This window comes from Lagenorhynchus albirostris, chromosome X (assembly GCF_949774975.1).
Source record: "Lagenorhynchus albirostris chromosome X, mLagAlb1.1, whole genome shotgun sequence".
In the NCBI taxonomy this organism is placed as follows: domain Eukaryota; kingdom Metazoa; phylum Chordata; class Mammalia; order Artiodactyla; family Delphinidae; genus Lagenorhynchus; species Lagenorhynchus albirostris.
Window position 1 is genome coordinate 27,974,570 of NC_083116.1, and position 21,102 is coordinate 27,995,671.

The 21,102-nt window shown below is 38.5% G+C and overlaps 1 protein-coding gene and 1 long non-coding RNA gene across 2 annotated transcripts; one reads left to right on the top strand and one right to left on the bottom strand.

Moving 5' to 3' along the window:
• The first annotated feature begins 6,824 nt into the window (after positions 1 to 6,824).
• Positions 6,825 to 11,659, top strand: C1GALT1C1 (C1GALT1 specific chaperone 1). The gene is made up of 2 exons (XM_060137202.1): positions 6,825 to 6,960; positions 9,043 to 11,659. The coding sequence occupies exon 2, from the start codon at positions 9,048 to 9,050 to the stop codon at positions 10,002 to 10,004; it is 957 nt and encodes a 318-aa protein (XP_059993185.1). The 5' UTR covers positions 6,825 to 6,960; positions 9,043 to 9,047; the 3' UTR covers positions 10,005 to 11,659.
• A 4,128-nt stretch (positions 11,660 to 15,787) lies between these two features.
• LOC132513415 (uncharacterized) lies at positions 15,788 to 20,560 on the bottom strand. Its single transcript, XR_009538466.1, has 3 exons — positions 20,049 to 20,560; positions 19,762 to 19,823; positions 15,788 to 16,634 (listed from the first exon to the last, which is right to left on the bottom strand). It is a non-coding gene; the product is annotated as an uncharacterized LOC132513415 (long non-coding RNA).
• Positions 20,561 to 21,102: the final 542 nt, after the last annotated feature.

The following is a 21,102-nucleotide window of genomic DNA, read 5'->3' on the forward strand; positions in this document are numbered from 1 at the left end:
GCCTGGCTGCTCTCCAAAACAGACAGAACTACACCTAGGCAGGCCACCAAAAGTAAGGGTTCTATTTCTCTGGGACAGCCCTGAGCAACAGGACCTTCGCCCAATCCATACTGCTGATGCTGCCTCTATGAGACCCACCGGAGGCAGTTCTTGCTCTTCCTCCCTTAACCAGACTAGGCAAGAGGTATTTCATCAAGAAGTCCCCAGCTTGCTGGAATAATATCCATCCAGCTCCTTCTTTGCCATTGGCATTTACCCTAGCCTGCCTGGATCTAGAAGCTGATCCCTCTGGACTAAAGATCGTGCCTCTTCTTCTCCAATGAGTTGAGGGGACAAGAGGCAGCTTTAAAACTTGCTTCTCTTTTACTCACACTTAGTATGCCTGTTTCGTCTGTATATAAAGACTCCACTCACCTACAGCTATGAAAAACCCCGCTCTAACTTTGGAACTGAGAAATCATTCTTTATTCAGACACGTGCTTCCTCCACAAAGCATAGCAGCTGGGTGCATTGGAGGCAGCAGTGAGGGTGCAGGATCCAGGAGGGATGGGGAAGAAAGCAATTCTGAAAGGGAGTGAGGAGCAGTCTCAGGGAAGGGAGATGTCATCAGAGGGTTAAGCAGGCAGCAGGAAGGAAGAGGAATTCACTATTGAGGAGAAATGGAGAAGGGACTAAGTACCAAGCACTATGCTAGATGCTTCACATATACCAAGTGAGGAGGGACTGGAAATGGAGAGAAATTTATGAATGCTATTAAACTAGTGCAGGCAAGAAGTAATTAGGGACTTAAGAGAGTGGTGGCAGTTTGAATGGGAAAGAGAGGACAGAAGCAGGATTCACTGTGAAGTGAGGCTCGGCCCGACTTAGCAATTGATTGGGTGTAGAGGTCAGGGAGAAGGAAGAAACCAAGAGCTTTGGTTTTCATAATAAGTGACTGGGAAGATAAGAGGAAATGATTGTCAGGAGATGGATTTAGACAAGGTTAATCAATTCAGTTTGGGGCCTATTTAAGCTTTTAAAATTTTTTGTTATGCAAATTTCAAAACATAGACGAAAAGAGAGAATAGGATATTGAAGTCCCATATACCCACTACCTAACTCAACAATTATCAACTCACAGCCAATCAATACCCTTACCTATTCCTTCTCTCCCCAACGGGATTATTTTGAAGTAAATCCCGGACATCATATGATATTATCCATAAACACTTCAGTATGTATTTCTGAAAGATATTCCTAACATAGCCACATATAATTATCTCACCTAAAAAGGTAACATTAAGCCTTTAATGTCATCAAATACTTAATGTCATCAGTAATTATTCAAACTTCCTCAATCGGCCCCTTGTTTGTTTGATTTATATAGTTGATTGGTTAAAACCAGGATCCAGATAAACAGTCCCATTGAATGTAAGATTCTGTCTGAAACAGCCATATGGAGATATCAAGCAGGCAACTGAAATTTTGGGTCCAAAATTCAAGAGGTAGAGGCCAGAAATATAGATGTGGAAATCATCTTCCCAAAGAGAATCGTTGAAGCTATTTGAATAGATGAAGCTATTGAGTATGTATTAAAGGGGAAGAATATAACAATAAAAATGGCCCAAGGATAGAACCCTGGGGAAAAACTACATTTTGAAGAGAAGAAAGAGACTGAGGATGGGGACGAGGAGGGATTAGTCTGGGAAAGAAACAAGAAGCTGAAAAGTTGAAAAAGAAAACAAGATAGTGTTGTCCCCGGAACCAAGAAATGAAAGTGTTGCACAGAGGGAGGACCACACAATTTTCCTCACTCAATGTTTTCCCTCAAAAGAGCCTTGTACTAGGACTCAGTCCCTACTCTACTGTGTGACTTTCTAGCTGTGTTACAAGTTGAGCAAGTCACCTCCCTAAGTCCAAGATTCTTCAGATTTAAAAACAGATAAGACCAGTCCTGATTAACAGGCTGCTATGAGGATCAAATGAGAATGGAATCATGTGAAGAAGGCCTTTGTTAACTGCAAAGCACTGGACAAATAGGAGAGGCTGTTCGTTCAATACATCCTTATTGTTATTTTTATTAATTATGTGAAAATATAACTGCTGAGTGGAGGATTTAAAGTTTTTAATATTAGGAAATCCTGAATTTGAAAGGCCATGATTCTTCAAGAGTCTCATTAGATATAATAGCCGGCTCTTAGGAGCATCTATTGTGTGCTAGACACCGTTCTAAATCCTCCACATACCTTAACTCATTTGATCCTCAAAAAAAAATCTTATGAGATAGGTACTACTATTAACCTTGTTTTACAGATGAGGAAGCTAAGGCTGAGAGAAGTGACCTAACTTGCCCTAGGTCACACAACTAGGAAAGTAGCTGAGCCAGAGCTTAAGCCAAGTCTTTCCTATGCCAGAGCCTGACTTCTTAATCACTACACCAAACTTCCTCTTAAAAATATGCCTTGGAAAATTAGAAGACCACCATATTGCAACCCTAATGAATTATGGATCTAGGCATCAATGGCAGCTACCATCACAAAGACAACCAGACAGGGCTTCCCTGGTGGCACAGTGGTTAAGACTCCACCTGCCAATGCAGGGGACATGGGTTCGAGCCCTGGTCCAGAAGATCCCACATGCCGCGGAGCAACTAAGCCCATGTGCCACAACTACTGAGCCTGTGCTCTAGAGCCCATGACCCACAACTACTGAGCCTGCGTGCCACAACTACTGAAGCCTGCGCACCTGCAGCCCATGCACTAAAACGAAGAGCAGCCCCCACTCGCCGCAACTAGAAGCCCGTGCACAGCAACAAAGACCCAATGCAGCCAAAAATAAACAAAACAAAATAAATAAAACATAAAAAAAAGACAACCAGACATAATGTTCCTGAAGGAAGCACATGCCACCACCTATGAGGTAATTTTGCACCCCCTCCCTCCCCCGCAAAAAATTGAACCTGAATCAAACAAAGCTTTTAGATTAGGGTTATGGTTGCCAGATGAATTTCAGGATGCCCAGTTATAACTGAATTTCAGATAAACAACAAATAATATTTTTAGTGTAAGCATGTCCCATGCAATATTTAGTATGTCCCATACACTAAATTTGGGACACAGTTATACTAAAAAAGTATTCATTGTTTATCTGAAATTCAATTTTAACTGGGAACTCTGTATTTCTATTTGCTAAATCTGGCAACCCTACTTTAGATCCAACTACCCATTTATAAGGAACACAAACGGCAGAGAAACACATTAAAGGAACCAGAATAAGGCTATCTGCACCACACTGGGTAAATGTACAAGACAAACAACCAGACTTCTTTAACAAAGAAATGTCAAGAGCGAGAGAGAAAGAGAAACCTATAGACTAAAGAGACTTAAAAGACACAAAACTCCATCACTATGTGTAGACTATTTAGATTCTGCTTCAGATTATTAAAATACCACGACACTTGTGATATTATTGGTAATTTGATCACTGTCAAGTAATTCCATAAGTATATTAAGGAATTATTCATTTTTTAGTTTTCTAGTGGTATTGTGGGTTTTTTTTAAGAAGCCCTTATCTCTTATACATTTTGAAATGTTTATGGATGAAATGACATGTCCCAGAAGTGCTTCACAATAATATGGAAAGGAGGGAAGTGGAAAGAGTATAGATGTAATAAGATTGGCTTTGAATTGAGGATGTTGAAGCTTCCTTAAAAAGTACACGTGATTTCATTATACTTTTCTATTTCGGTATATGTTTGAAGTTCCCCATAATAAAAAAAGGCTTTTGAAAAAAACAATACCTAAAACAGAGCCTGACCTACTGTAAACACTTAATACATATTTGTTGGCAGGCAAATGGGTTTAATTTTAAAAAAGGAAAGCTTCCAGATGGTCATCAAATGGAAAAACATTTTAAAATGAGATTGCAAGCATGAATATGCCTGAAAACACAAATGAGATTCATTTAGGGACCAAACTATACTCAAATGGAACCAATAATGAATTTGCTCAGACAAGGGAATTTGTTTATTAAAGATGAACAGTTGTGAAATTCTGGGCAGAAGAGGTTCATATATTATAGCTATTAATTTTGGTAAACACAGAAGACATTTTTAACCCTTCAAAAAGACGTTATGCAGAAAACAATCCACCTTAGATTTTCTTCAATATTTATTATTCCACTGAACTGTTGTAGAAAGTCATGTTAATTTCCCAAAGGCCTTTGGACAGATTTCGAAAATTTGAATGTTCAAATGCAAGTGATCGCCAATTACTAAAAATTAATGACTTCTCATGCTGAATAATGCATGCACTTGGCAGGAGGACTTTACCAAAAATGCAGTGTTGTCAGTTTTTAATGCAATCTTGCCTTAGCTGCTGGGTACATGAAGGCAACCAAATTCAAAAGCAACCCTCAGCCCCCCACACACAAGGAGCAGGTTAGTGTGTTTACTGAAGTGTTTAGTGCAGGTAAGATAAGCTGTTTATTTTATGCTTAATGTTACACTATATGGATGCACCGTAATTAATTCAACCATTCTCTTATTGATGGATATTTCCCACTATTATCAACAACAATGCATTTGACCTTATACATTTAGCCTTACATTCTGGTGCTTTAATTTCTGGGGGAGAGATTACAAGAAATGGGTTAGCTGGGCCAAAGAATATTTATAAATATTTTTAATTTTAGCAGAAACTAATTGCATGTATTTTTAAAATTAGGGCTACGATGTGGAATGGCATTTTAAAAATGAATCACCTAACTACAAATCAACCATCTCACTAACCTCACTTCAAATGCAAAGTATGTTTAAGCTCTGATTTAAGTAGAGAACTGGGTTCTTAGACAATCTCTCATTGACAGCACTTTTGGTGTTGAAAATTCCATGGTTTATTCTGTTTCAGAGCATCTTGTATCAGTACTTCCAGTTTGGTATTCCTTCCTGTACTAGAAGGAAGCAGCATCTTAAACTGACTCCTTGCCACTGTCTCTGAATTCTGAGTGCCATTTCTGTCTTTCCTTGGTCCCTTTTTGCAAGGAGAGACTGGCTGTCCGCACTCTTTAAAAGGTATTTTTATTGGTATCTTTTCCTCTTATTCTTTTTGTCCCTCTAATTTTAAAGATCTTTTTATTTGCTGTTCTTCAAATTCAAAAATAACAAATGCTTGTTATAACCAGTGAAACAAGGCAATAGGAGGATGTATAAACACAAAGCTAATCATCACACGTCGACCTCCTGATGTGATCAATATTAATAGCCTGCTGAGCAGCCTTCCACAACTCCCCTTGCTCATACAAACAGATCAAACATATGTGCACATATGTAAAATTCTGTTTGTTTTCACCAAAGTATAATCATACTATACACATTATTCTGCAACTTGTTTCACTTAACTCTCTCTCTCTCTCTCTCTCTCTCTCTCTATATATATATATATACACACATATATTTATATATATGTGACAATAGACAATATATGTTATTTAAGAAAATATAGTGGAGATACTCTGCAGTCATAAGTTCTTTTCCAGTTCTAGAATTCATTTTTGTATTCCTTTGGAGAACATACAACCATGTATTTGTAATGAATTGTTTAATGTCTTTCTTCCCTGCTAGACTGAGAGCTCCTTGAAGGCAGGGGGCTAATTTTGTTCACCACTATATCTCCAGAATTTAGGGTAGTGCTGCCAGGACAGTAATTGCCTTTATAAAATCTATTTGTTCATTGTTTCACTGCTTCTTGAAACCTTCAGTCTACTTAAACTGGGTCATTGCCAATACTCAAATGTACGTGTCTTTAGGAACTCAGGCCTGAGTAAATCACCACTCAAAGTTATTTAGATGGAAACTGGTGACAGTACATTTTAAAAATTTGTAAGACTTCGTGCTTTTTAGCAAAAAACCCTTTCTGCCACAAAAAAAAATGAATTTTAAAGGACAGAGCACATGTTTAGCAGAAAAAGAGCTCTACACTTATAATTAGAGCTGAATTCTAGTCCCACCTCTGCCATTAATTACTGTGTGGCCTTTAGAAAGTTCCTTATCCTTTCTGGTCCTGGTTCATCTGTTGCTCTAACATTCATTAATTCCAAAACTATGTACTGTCCCCTGCGTGCGGCACTAGGTTAAGTGCTAGTGATACAGGGGTGAGTGATATAACAGCTAACAGTTAACGAATGCTTACTGCATGCTTGGCCTTTTGCTAATGGAGTCAAAGGCACTATCTCATTTAATCTTCCATGATAGCACTACCGTGATACTTTCTGTACTTTACAAAGGAGGAAACTGAGGCATAGCGAGGTAAAGTAACTTTCCCAGCATACCAAAGGACGCGGTGAAGACAGGATTGGAAGCCGGACAGTGAGGCTTCAGATGCCGTTCCAACAACCTTAGTGATCCTTGCCCTCATAATTCAACGACTATTGGCCTGCATTTAATCCCAGCCCAGTACTGGGTGGAGCGCCCTCTTGTCAATGGGAGGGTGCAGTGCCTCAGGTGCTCGTCAGAGAAACCATTGAGAGACCTGACACGATCTCAGTCAGGTGAAACACTACCTCGCTCTCGCGGTTTCCACAACCGGAAAATGAAGCGGTGGGACGTGTCAGCAGGTCGTACGCACGCACGCCTCTCTGGGCGTCCCATTGGGTACGGGTGAGCGTGCGGGTCACGCCAGCAGGACGCGCTTCTCTGAACTCGGCACGGGGCGGGGAGAAAGGGCGCGCTGCGTGCGCGCGGGCCCTTCCGACGTCGGCGCGGGCGGGCGGCTCCGCCTGGCCTAGGGCTCCTTTGCCCCGCCCCGCTGCCCGCGCCGTTGTGGCGTCTACTTCCGGGTCCTCACCACCTTTAGCGAAACCAACGAGAAGAAACCGCCTGCATGTAGAGCAGCCCGACCAGGAACGTATCCGAGTGGCGCGCGAACGTGAGAGGAAAGCCGTGCGCGGCTGCGCTTTACCGCCCCTGGGCCGCTCTAGACGCGGGTGAGTGCTGGGGCATCGGCTCGCACCTGGAGCTGCCCGCGGAGCAGCCCCCGGAGCGGCCTGACCCCGCCCCTCTCCGGGGAAGGCTTGGGCCCTGGCCCACTCCCAGCGTACTCCACGCGGTGTGTCCGGGCAGGTGCAGTGTGAGGAACAGTGAGGGGGCTAGTTAGAGCGCCTGCTTCCTAGAGGCGCTCCCTCGGCCCCTCCTTGGGGTGTTGAGATGACCATGTCTCTCCCTCACTTTTGTTCTCCATTTCATTCTCTTCCTTTTTCCATACTCCGCCCCAACCGCCTTCATCTAAAAGGATTCATCTCAAAAACCACTCCGGTCGTTTCTGCCTCGCTTGTGCTTGTGTGCGGTTTTAAGTTTCCCTTGCCTCTGCACCAAATATCCTATCATGTGCATCTCTAGATGCTACTCCTTAGAAAAATTTGTGCAAATGATTCATAAGTAGTATCCCCATCAGGAAGAATTCTGACATACATATACCATTATCAATCTAAGAGACACTAGTGAATTATTATATAATGGCCAGACATATTGAAAATTGTGTAATATGAAATGCCAAAATCCTATATAAAATAATTCATTTTGGAGTGCATCTGACAATTCTAAAACAAGCAGAGCTTGTTTCCTGTGAATTTTCTTTTCCTTATTAGAGCTGTGTTTGTTGACCAAGTTCTGTGAGTGACACAGGAAACCTGTCCTGCCTCTTTCCCACCCGACTTCCCACCCCTCCTTAGGAATTACATCTGTCAAGTTGTTCCACACGTTGTCCTTCTAAGGTAATGGAGGTCAAAGTCCATTTCCTCTAGAAGAAAACCAAGGGATGGTTTCCTTGTAGCAGTACGGTGATGCTGGATGCAAAATATCAATTATGGTTAACAGATCCTACATGTTTTTACATTTGTAGGAAAACAAGGTTATTCAGTAACTTTTTATTAAATTCTCAATAATATGGGTGGAAGCACTGTTGAAATCTTTATTCTGTAATAGAAAAACCATTAAACTGATGCCAGGATATCTGATTTCTAGTTCAGTTCTATTGCTGACTGTGACTTTGGGTCAGTTACCTAACCTCTGTGGACCCTCTGTTTCCCTATCTGTAAAATGAGAAAAGTGACATTAGATAGCTTCTAAGGCCACTTTCAACTTTAAGAAACAAAGGGAAAATCTAAGTAGCTCAGTAGAACATTCCTTGTGGAGATAGAAGGGAGATTGGGAAAATCTCAACAGTTGTATTTAATGTTGGGTTTTCTTTTAATTTCTAATTGAAATAAAAGTGTAGACTTTTCCCTTTTTACTTCCCCAAAGAATAAGAAAATGCCTTTGGAGGAAATAAAAATGTTCATTAATAGTCCCCAGATATGCCTATATTGACTCAGTTCTCATCCAAATAATTTAGCTATTTTCATTATGGGCTTTTATTATTATACATCAGTTAGTTGAGATACTGTATTGGAAACCATTTAGTCTTAGGAACAAAAGGGTAAATATTAACATATATGGTATCAATTCCAAGATGTACTCAAAACACCTAAGGACAGCAGCCATCAGTTAAATAAAGCACTAGGTTGAGAACAGAGGTCAGCACAGATACCATTGGTGATTTACCAATTGTATATGGTTTTATCTGTTCAATTTAAGGTTTTGTTGTAAAAGTCCGTTTATATCCACAGAGGTATTTAAATAATATAATGCAAGCTTGTGAAATGAAATTCCTTTAAAGAGAATGATGGACAGACAACCTCTGTAATATCAGTTTCTGGGGTTAGTGCTTTGGTTTAGTACTTGGTTAATTAAATCCCTATAGATGAAGTGCAAAAATAGCCTCCCAGAAAATTCTATGGCAGCAAGGTGTTGCTGCAAAGTTCCACTTTGTACTGAACAGTAATCAGGTATCATTGGAAGCAAAAAATTCTTAAGACTCTCTTGTGCTACTTGCACTGACTCGATTTCAAGCTTGGGAGCCTTTTTTTTTTTAACATTAAGAGCAAAATGTAAGTATAGGGGGAATATCAAATCAAATCACTAGACTCCTTTTCTATTAAGTATCCTAAGGATCTTTTTCTTCTTTATAGGAAAAATGCTTTCTGAAAGCAGTTCATTTTTGAAGGGTGTAATGCTTGGAAGCATTTTCTGTGCCTTGATCACTATGCTAGGACACATTAGGATTGGTCATGGAAATAGAATGCACCACCATGAGCATCATCACCTACAAGCTCCTAATAAAGAAGATATCTTGAAAATTTCAGAGGATGAACGCATGGAGCTCAGTAAGAGCTTTCGAGTATACTGTATCATCCTTGTCAAACCCAAAGATGTGAGTCTCTGGGCTGCAGTGAAGGAGACTTGGACCAAACACTGTGACAAAGCAGAGTTCTTCAGTTCTGAAAATGTTAAAGTGTTTGAGTCAATTAACATGGAAACAAATGACATGTGGTTAATGATGAGAAAAGCTTACAAATACGCCTTTGATAAATATAGAGACCAATACAACTGGTTCTTCCTTGCACGCCCCACTACGTTTGCTATTATTGAAAACTTAAAGTACTTTTTGTTAAAAAAGGATCCATCACAACCTTTCTATCTAGGCCACACTATAAAATCTGGAGACCTCGAGTATGTGAGTATGGAAGGAGGAATTGTCTTAAGTGTAGAATCAATGAAAAGACTTAACAGCCTTCTCAGTATTCCTGAAAAGTGTCCTGAACAGGGAGGGATGATTTGGAAGATATCTGAAGATAAGCAGCTAGCAGTCTGCCTGAAATACGCTGGAGTATTTGCAGAAAATGCAGAAGATGCTGAAGGAAAAGATGTATTTAACACCAAGTCTGTTGGGCTTTTTATTAAAGAGGCAATGACTAATCACCCCAACCAGGTAGTAGAAGGATGTTGTTCAGATATGGCTGTTACTTTTAATGGACTGACGCCTAATCAGATGCATGTAATGATGTACGGGGTATACCGTCTTAGGGCATTTGGGCATATTTTCAATGATGCATTGGTTTTCCTACCTCCAAATGGTTCTGATAATGACTGAGAAGAAATAAGAGCATGTATATGATCACCGTGTAGGACATGTGGTGTTATTTGTAGTAACAACTGCATATCCAACACAGCAGTATGTTTCTTTTCTTTTTTTTTTCGTTTTCAGTTTGGTGGCACTGGTTTATTCACACATTGAAGTTTAGTAATACATTTTAAAATAGGGTAGGGTTTTTTTCCTTAAAACACACATGAGAATTTCAACTGTGTTGGAAAGAAATGTTTTAATAATAATAATTTTACAAATAAAGAATATATTTATAAATAATATATTTATGTGATAAATTCTAAATTATGAACATTAAAAATCTGTGTGGCACATGTTTTTGCTGATTGGTTAAAAAATTTAACATGTCTTTTTAGCTTTCTAAGATACGCAAATGAAATCTCTAGTTGTGAATTTGTGATTAAAGTAAAACTTTTAGCTGTGTGTTTCTGTTACTTCTAACGTTGGTTTATGTTCTAAGCCTTCGCAAGTGCCATGGATTTGCTTTCTCAAAATGCACAACCAAGCAATAAAGGGAATGTTCCCAACCACTGTTAAAGTGAAAGTTGAAATCTATCCCTGAGAGAAAAAGTGAAAATTAATTATAAAGGTTAATAATTTTCCTGGGAGCTAATTTAGTGGCCTCCCTCAGCATACACAATTTCAGTGTAACCCTCTGTACTTCTCTATGCAGATATTGAAGTTGGAGTGGTGACTGTAAAGAATGTAATGTCATTTAACTGTATTGTTTCCCAGTTAATCAAGCTCTCAGCTGTGGCTTGGATAAAAATATATCAGTTGAGATTTATTTACTCCTGCAGAGCAAACGAGTTCTGTGGAAGTCTTCTTTGAAGAACTCCTTTCGGAAGTCTGGCAGTTTCACTTACTTGAATTGAGTCTGTCCTGGCTTTTGTTTACCTGTTCAAATTTTTAGATTTTTCCCATGTTCATGATTGCACCATATCCAACAGTTTTTGGTGTGGAGGTCTTAACCTCACCATTCACCTTGGATTACTCTGCCATTTGCCTGATTTCGGTGGCTACCCAAAAGCTTTATGGATGGTGGATACAACAGCTTCTGTGTTTATAAATGTGTGAAACACTTGGAGCTGACTTGTCCTAAAATCAGGCCTGCACATGCCATATTAAGTCAGATCCATAAGCCCCCATAGGGTGTGAAACCATGACATTTTAGAGGTTAATTTTTCTTATAACTGGCTTCATGATGTTAATGGTCTCCTACAGCTTTTGCAAGCCAGAAAGAATTTCCTCAAGAGGGCCTCGGGCTTCAAATTATTGATCATCAGAGTAGTGTGTAAAACCCTTTGTTTTAATTTATAGATTTTCCTCACTGGGGCTCTTGATTAAAATGAAAGGTTATTAATTTTGAAAAATAATAAAACCCTTTTATCAAGCACCAAAATATGTGGTCTCAGATGTAATTACTACAAACCAAATCATATTCAGTGTGAGTGCAATGATAAACAGTATCTCACTGAGTGTGACACCCAGTTTACAAGTGTCACATTGCCCCCAACACCAGTATCTTAAAATTTTTTCTACTTTATTTATCGCCTTCAATTACATTAGTGTATCGAGGTATAGTTGTAATAAATATATCAGAAAATGCATTCCATTGTTTGATTTCCTAGTGGGTACTAAAGTAACAAATTGATGCTCTTGATTGTATTTTTTTTTTTTTTTTTTTTTTTTTTTTTTTTTTTTTGCGGTACACGGGCCTCTCACTGTTGTAGCCTCTCCCGCTGCAGAGCACAGGCTCCGGACGCGCAGGCTCAGTGGCCATGGCTCACGGGCCCAGCCGTTCCGCGGCATGTGGGATCTTCCCGGACCGGGGCACGAACCCGTGTCCCCTGCATCGCCAGGCGGACTCTCAACCACTGCGCCACCAGGGAAGCCCTTGATAGTATTTTTATACATGAGTATTCCTTTATAAAATGTTAGTTGTCTTAAATAATATGCTGTCTCCTTGAACTTATTTGTACCTAGTCTTGTAGATAAATTTGGAATCAGTAACACAGAAAATTGTGCTACAGAAGTCATGGTTACAGATTTGATCATCATGCATTCAACAGCCAAAAACTATAACCCTAACTCCACTCTGTTATTGGGAAGAGAGTCGGGAAGAGTGGAGGTCTAATGGGAATTGATCATGATTGTGAATATATTTTACATATGGCTGGGTAATGCCTACTATATTGGACAACACAGGTCTAACCAGTTCTGGAAGTGTGAGGCCCACTGGCTGAGATGTGAATGAGAGAAAACTTCAAGTTTCTTCTAAAAGTTATATTTATCTTTCTGGTTTTCTTGAATGCAGGGAAACTGCAACCTGACTTTCAGCAGGCCCCAGGCCATCTCCTTGCACAAGTTCAATCGCTAGACCTTCTTTCTCAAAACATTGGATTTGGAGCAAAATATAGATTAGACCCCTTGGCTTTTTTTTAATGTAGCTATAATACTGCTTGTGTATCAAATCTGATTTATAATGCCCAGATTCAGGGAACACCTGTATTAGAAAAGTTACTGAAAGCACAGAGTTTAGTAATGGTGTACCACTAATTTTCCACTCAGTTAAAGTATTGTGTTCCTTTTAGTGCTAGCTGACTTGGATTGATGCATTCAATGCATGTCTGAGTGTTTATGTGAAGAGCCTGTTTGTAAAAGTTTAACTTTCTTTTGGCATTCAAAGAAATTCAGGGAAGGTTTTGCCAACCTTCCCACCAAGGAGTCCCCCAAAGTCTAATGAAAAAATAATCACTCAATTCCAGTATCATCAAAGATAAAATACTATAAAGTATTCAAAGGGTAATGGGGGAAATGACTTATTTAGAAAGTATGAAATAATGGTGTATGTCTGGGGTCTCTAGCATAATAGAAAGGAAAGTCCACTTTTATTAGTGTGGAATCTATATACTATACTACTCCTTGTATATATTGGGTATCTATGAGCTTAACACTAGACCTGGTATTTTGTGGAAAGCAAAAAGAGCCCAAACACATGATTCATACAGGGAGTCAAATAATCATTTCATGTAAGCTTTGCACGAGCAATAAAACAAGCCATTGTTTACTATTAGAATATGGTGGTCCTCTTTGCCTTAAAAGTCCTCAATTTGATAAGTGTTATTTCTCTTAACCCACATAATTCCCATTTCTTTGATAGTTTTCACTGATTCCATGCAAGAATGGCCACATTGGTTTTGCCATTGCTTTGGCAATTTAGTGAAAGCCCTGGCAGGAAGAGCAGGGCCTAAAAATAAGACTCAGATTTTCAATGAATGGATGGATGGATGGGAGCGAGGACGGATGCCATTAATTATGGGACAGGCTTGTGTTTGGAAAAAAGTAAGAAATGCTTCTAATGAGTGACTGATAAGAGACATCCACAAAGGTACTCAAAGTGCTGAATAAATGGGGATGTTCTAACAGTCAAAACACCAACCCCATACCATCTGAGGGGAAAAGGGGAAAAGTGGTCCTAACTTGATGAAGACTTTATTTTTTAATTAATTTTTACTGGAGTGTAGTTGATTACAATGTTGTGTTTCAGGTGTATGGCGAAGCGAATCACTTATACATATACATATATCCACTCTTTTTAAGATTCTTTCCCATATAGGCCATTACAGAGTATTGAGTAGAGTTTCCTGTGCTATACAGTAGATCTTTATTAGTTATCTATTTTATATATAGTAGTGTGTATATGTCCATCCCAATCTCCCAACTTATCCCTCCCCCCAATGGAAGACTTTAAATACTGGCACTGAGAATCTTCTTTTCCATATTTGCCACTCTAAGGTATTCACCTCCGGAAGGAAGCTTCAGGGAATACTGCCTGTTCTCCATCCCAATGCCATCCAACAGAAATATAATGGGAGCCGCATGTGTAGTTTAAAATTTTCTAGTAGCCACATTAAAAAAGACAGAGGTGAAATTACTTTTAGTATTATATTTTACTTAACCCAATATATCCAAAATATTGTCATTTCAACATGTAATCAACAGAAAAAATGAGATAGTTTACATTCTTTTTTTTATTAAGTCTTCAAAATCCAGTGTGTATTTTACAGTAACAGCACAGATCTAACCAATTCCATAAGTGTGAGACAACACCCCACCCCGGGGCTGTCATGTGAATGGGAGAAAACTTGAAGTTTCTTCTAAAAGGCCTGTTTATTTTTCTGGTTGTCTTGAAGGCTACGGAAATTGCAACCTGACTTTTAGCAGGCCCCAGGCCATCTCTTTGCATGAGTTCCATCACTGGATCTTCCTTCTCAAAATTAAGTCATTGGATCCTCCTTCTCAAAATTAACTCATTAGATCTGGAGTAAAATATTGATTAGACCCCTCAGCCTTTTTCCTTAGATTATAATTGAACCAAATTGCTCCTGTCAATTTTAATATTCACTAATCCTTTTCCCAACCTATCTTTTGGATGTATTGATAGTCACAAAGCAGCTGCTAGTTCTGCCTTTGCACTTACACTCTACCCTCATCTCCCCCACTTAACCAACCCTCCCCCTTGTATCCTTTTCTTTAAAAATCCAGGAAAGGCTTCTAAATGGTATAACCTTTAAATGGTCACAAATCACCTAGCCTGAAGGTGACAGAAAAAGTTCCGACCTCAGGACTAAGTTCAATTTCAAAAGATTCTCCCAGAATACCCTGCTAATGAAGAGGGAAACAGAACATTCCTCAGAAGCACACTGCAAGCAACCCAGTCTTACTGCATTCTAATCCTACCCATATTTTCCCACTGTGGAATAGAGGCTTGGCTAACTTACACTTCTCTCCAATAGCCCATAAACAAAGATGGTGATGCAACTGTGGGCCAAGATTAACATTTTATGAAACGTGAGGGGAGATTTTCTGCAAAATAGGCATTGCGGGAGGGAGGTAGGGAGGTTTAAGCAAATTCTGAGTGTAAATTCTTTATACGTGAAGTATGAATGGAAGGTAGAAAATGTCTCTTCTAGCATGTAATCTCTTTGTCAAAGAATATTTCTCTTGACTGTTTTAACACTTTACCACTCAAGTATTTTTACAAGTTCTGAATTAATTCCAAGTGTTTTATGTATTTTTTCATATTTACATACCATCTTGCCTGAAGTTCTTGCTATTTTTTTTTACATCTTTATTGGAGTATAATTGCTTTACAATGGTGTGTTAGTTTCTGCTTTATAACAAAGTGAATCAGTTATACATATACATATGTTCCCATATCTCTTCCATCTTGCGTCTCCCTCCCTCCCACCCTCCCTATCCCACCCCTCTAGGTGGTCACAAAGCACCGAGCTGATCTCCCTGAGCTGATCTCCCTGTGCTACGCGGCTGCTTCCCACAGCTATCTATTTTACATTTGGTAGTGTATATATGTCCATGCCACTCTCTCACTTTGTCACAGCTTACCCTTCCCCCTCCCCATATCCTCAAGTCCATGCTCTAGTAGGTCTGTGTCTTTATTCGTGTCTTACCCCTAGGTTCTTCATGACATTTTTTTTTTTAGTTCTTGCTATTTTATTCAACCATGGTTAAATTTTAGAAAAATTCCAGCTTGTTCTAAAAACTGTTTACTTGCATATCAGTGATACTTAGCTTTATTATCAATAAATTAAAAGCTTAATTTTGAAATTTTGGTGCATTTTCAGGTGGCCTCTCATCTTCCTGAAGGTTGATACTTATTTGCTAAAGGCCTTACAGATGTTGAGATACTTAGCTTTTAATGCATTTGTATAAGCACATTTATAGATTTCAGAAAAATTGTCTAGAATTATCCTACTTTTAATGGTGAGAAAAGGATGCTGTTTTTAATTTTATTTTAATATTAAAATATTAGATTTTTTAAAATAAAAAATATATGATAATGTAAAAATAAAAAAAACCAGGCTTTGCAATCAGGGACACTTAGGTTCAAATCCCAATTCTGCCATTTATTAGCAGTGTATCTTCAGGAAAGTTATATAACCCTTCTGGAGCCTTAGCTTCCTCACTTATCAAATGAGAATTAAAATCTACCTCATGGAATAGTCATAAAGATTAAGCAAGATATATAAGTAGAGCTTGTGCGTATAGGAATGTTATTTATTTCCCTTTCCCTCTGACCCATTTGAACAAGTTTAACTAGCACTTTACACAGTTAAATATGTATCAATCCTTTTATTAAGTATCTTTCTGGTAAAATATTAAAATATTGATGTGAATAACAGCTGGTATTGAATATTCAAAGTCACAAGGGAACTCCTTAATTAATAGTTCTAAGATAACATCTGTACATTGAATCTGTGCCATGCAATAAAACAGCTCTTCCTCAAGCAGCTTTTTAATAAAGTAAATATTTTTTAAGGAGAAATTTGGAAGTTGCTTTTAAGAACATTAACTTAGAACATATTCCCCCTTCACAGTAAATTAGACATTATTGGAGCCGAAATTGCCCAAATCAGTATGGTTTCTATCTCCTCACACTTTAATCAAGATGCTTCTATTTATATTGACAAAAACCACTGCTTAAGTGACACTCTTGCATCCCCAGTAAATGCATCTGGGCATTCGGTACTTGAGAGAGAATTGGATTTGACAACACCCAGAAGCTCACGAGGCCATGTGCCTTCTTTCAGACCTCTGCATTTGGGAGCAAGAAAGCAGAATTACTTTGTGGACTCCTTTCAAAACATTTTACAAAATATAAAATTTTTATCTTGTAAAGCACAAAATAAGTGCAGTGTAAGTTTCCAAGTTTTTACTGTATTTTAACCCCTACTTTTTTTAAAACAATAAAGCATTGCCAGTGAAAAATATCTTCCAGTCATGTGCATTTTTGAAAGCGATTTAGGAGATAGAGATTAATTTGATGGGTTAGAGACTGCTGTTATCCCACCAAATGAAGCTGTTTCTACTCTATATTCAGATACAATTCAGGTCGAACTTTTTGCAGGATCTTAGTTCTCCGACCAGGGATCGAACCCGTGCCCCCTGCAATGGAAGCACAGAGTCCTAACCACTGGACCACCAAGGAATTCCCAGGTTGAACTTTCTTAAATCCAAAATGTTTACACAAGCAAACTTTAGAAAGATCTCAGTCTCACAAAAGCATTCTTTTTCCTAATCCTGGATAAGTTAGCTCTCTAAGAAAGCTGTCCAGAGCCTACAGGGCAAAAAGGACTCTCCTCCCATCCTCCTCACCCTGCCCAATTTAATCCAGATGTTTAAGTGAACAGTGAATTTTGGCTTTAAAAAATGAATTCTGAATGGGGCAGCATTAGAACTGATGAGAACAGTGTCCAGACTAACGAGTACAAACCAAATCTTTCAGATCATGAAAAACTAAAAATTTGTTAAAACATTGGTATGAAGGGACTTCCCTGGTGGCGCAGTGGTTAAGAATCCGCCTGCCAATGCTGGGGACACAGGTTCAATTCCTTGTCCGGGAAGATCTCACATGCCACGGAGCAGCTAAGCCCGTGCGCCACAACTACTGAGCCTGCACTCTAGAGCCCGTGCTCCGCAACAAGAGAAGCCACCGCAATGAGAAGCCCACGCACTGCAATGAAGAGTAGCCCCTGCTCGCCGCAACTAGAGAAAACCCACGCACAGCAACGAAGACCCAACGTAGCCAAAATAAATAAATAAATTTAAAAATAAATTAGGGAACCTAGATAAACAAAGTTAAATATTTACTACATTTTGTTTGGGCATACATTCATTTCATATTCCCATTAATATATAATTGCTACATTATTAATATTCTCATGAACAAAAGAGTGAAATATTTACTATAATGAAATACATCTATAAATTTAGTCATTTGCCATTCTTGTATCTTCTGAAGTCCTATGCTTAGAAATATTGTATCCTCGGTAGTGGATTTCTACATGCTGGGGAAACTTGGCTGGATATAATCATTATTTGACAAATGCCATATGACTTTATGTTTGGGGATTATCAAATCCCTCAAATTAGAAATGTTCATAGCTGTCCTTTGGATAAATCCAGCTGCTTGTTTTGGGTCCAGAACATTAAAAAAAGGAAAAATGCAGCTGCCAACAGAACACCACCAAACCACTATAATAGTCTGCTAGAAGAGGGTTTTTCAGGCCTTTATATTACCACACAATGGGACAACAATCTGAGTTGGAATGCTGAATTGTTGCAACTCCAAGACATCTGGATTTTTTTTAACCTCACATTGGATATAATCTAGGAATATTTTTATATCTGGTTCATGTATAATTTGCAAATTTTAATGACTGAAATTGGAAATGTATTAGTAACTTCCTACTGGCTTTATAAGTTGCTATTGGGCTGTCACCATTACCCAGATTTTTTTAAACGTAAATTTACTCACTAGACTGGAAGCTCCTTAAGGATAAGGGCCACTTGTCTATTATTCATCTTTGTGCCACATGCCTAGAACCTAGTGGATATTCAATAAATGTCCATTGAGTTGAACTGACCTCGGCTGAGGAAAAGTGTGTCAGATGCACAAAAATGACTAGGTTGTAGGTTGGCTTGACACAAAATGTGTCAAGCTTGACACCCTAACTAAAAATGAACTGAAGACACATTGCCTGTGAGAAAAACAGGCTCTCCCTGTATTCCTACTCTCAGGAATATGGGAAAACTAAGTTGCCTTTAAGCATAGTGCATAAAGAGGCTGATAGTTAAACCTCTTTGAATTGGCTTCCTTGCATGACCTAATGTTTAGAAACAGACTGGGCTCCAACCTATGGAGTGACACCCCGGATTAACTCTATAACCTGAGGCCTCTCAGGGGGAGCAGGAAATATACATATTTAGTCCATATTACCAAGGCAACAAAGTCAATGTACCTGAACATAGTAGGAAAACAAGCACAGATGATGTTGAATATTTTAAAAGTGTTCCCCACACCCACCATAACAGTGGTTAGAAACATGGATAAATTATTTCTGAAACCACACAATTAAAACTTCTCTAATATATGTGTGTGCTTTGTTTTTCATTGCTAACACTCCATAGGCAATCTTGGTCAATTAACATTATCTTAGTACCAAAAATAAGGTTCAAAGTTTGGTTTTGACATAAATGACTTATTTTCTTTTTAAGCATATAAGGAGCTATAGACCTCGAATAGGCTGCCTCTCCCCCAAATGGGGAAACATCTGAATTTGAAACTAGTAAATCAGCATAAAATGAGACTATCTGTTGAAGAAACCTACCCTGAAAGATCATTTATAATTGTGCTACTGATGAGATTATTTACACTTTTATCCACCAGGAATAAATAATAAAATATAAAAATATAGTAAGCTGTAGAATATAACTGTCATAACAAAGAAAAATATTCTACATAGAACTAAAAAAGGATATAGGAAGAAAAGTTATCAGGGCACCTCTACAGGCTAGGAAAGAAAGATTTTGGCAGACATAAGCATTCTAATTAATGATGAAGCAGGAAAAATTCTCCAAGCCTTACCCTGGCCCAGATGAAATACTCCCCCAAATTATCAACCTTCCTTTACTCTTATCCATCTTCACCAAGAAACTTCCTGTTTACTAATTGTTTACCCTAAGCAGACTTACCACTATAAATTAATACATTTACATTCTAACGTGGGAATCTCCAAGTCTTATAGGTTTTGTTACTGGAAAATAGTTTCTCAATCTGAGTCAGACCCTGGATCTATACCCTTCACCCATGTTATATCTTAGGAGGCCCAGCTGCAACAGCCAGCCAAATGGTGTCTCTCTTTTTACTATCCACCCTCACCTTTCTCACCAACTTATAACCGTAACACAGGTCACCACAATCTTGTAAATGTCTGTATCCATCTGAAAAATAAAATCACATGTCATATATTTGTAAACAACCAAATGAAGATGGCTGAAACACAGTATTGGGTTGGCCAAAAAGTTCGTTCGGGTTTTTCTGAACAACAAACTTTTTTCCAAACAAACTTTTTGGCCAACCCAATATAACAGCAATGTTATTAGGAAGAAAGACCTGTTATCACTGTATAAATTCATAACTGCTGTTTAATTCTCAAAACAGCTTACTGTTCTCACTGAAGTAGGTCCATGGTCTTCATATGCCACTTATGATAGGAGATACGCATTCTTTGGGGAATACAGTGGGGACTCAAATCTGGAAGTTCTGGGCATCTGTGTAGTATGATTCAAGAGAGGGCATTAAATAAATTGAATTGGAATCTGATCAAGCCGATCTGTTTACAGGCTATACAGGGAGTACAAAAACAAGTTAAATTACTTTACAGTGATACAATCAACAAAATCCAGAATGTGGGAAGAAACGCTATATGACAAAACAACTAGATTTCTTACATAATTAATTTAAAGGGAAAACAGACGGAGAACTTAGAGATTAAAACAGACAAATAACAACCAAATGCAATATATGGACCTTGTCGGATACCAATTTCAAGCAAACCAATGGTTAAAAAAATAAAAAGAGAAACAATTGGGTCCATCTGTCACATAATTGAACACAGTTCAGATATTTGACCTTATTAAGAAATAGCTGAGACTTCCCTGGTGGTCCAGTGGTTAAGAATCTGCCTTCCAATGCAGAACATGGGTTCGATCCCTGGTCGGGAACTAAGATACCACATGCTGCGGAGCAACTAAGCCCGCATGCCGCAACTACTGAGCACGCAAGCCACAACTAGAGAGAAGCCCACGTGCCACAACGAAGATCCCGTGTGCCACAACTAAGACCCGATGCAGCCAAAAATAAAAAATGAATATATATATTTTTAAAAAGAAATAGCTAAAATTTTTAGGTGTGATAATGATATTATGGGTTTTTTTAAAAAATACATATTTCAAAGACATATTAAAGAAACTGGATGAAATGATATATCTGAGATTTGCTTCAAAATAATCAGAGAGTGGGGTGGGAAGGAGTGAGATAGAGATGAAATAATATTGGCCACGAATTGAAGCTGGGTGATGGATACAGAAAAGGTCCATTATACTATGCTACCCATACTTTTCTATATGCTCAAAATTTTCCATAATGAAAAGTTTAAAAACAGCAACAGCAAACAAAAAACACATACAAAAGAGAAGGGGAACTTCTAGGTGCCCTGGG

What these genes read in the sequence shown, in the direction of transcription:
- C1GALT1C1 (XM_060137202.1), top strand. Translation starts at nt 9,048, where the DNA reads ATGCTTTCTGAAAGCAGTTCATTTTTGAAGGGTGTAATGCTTGGAAGC.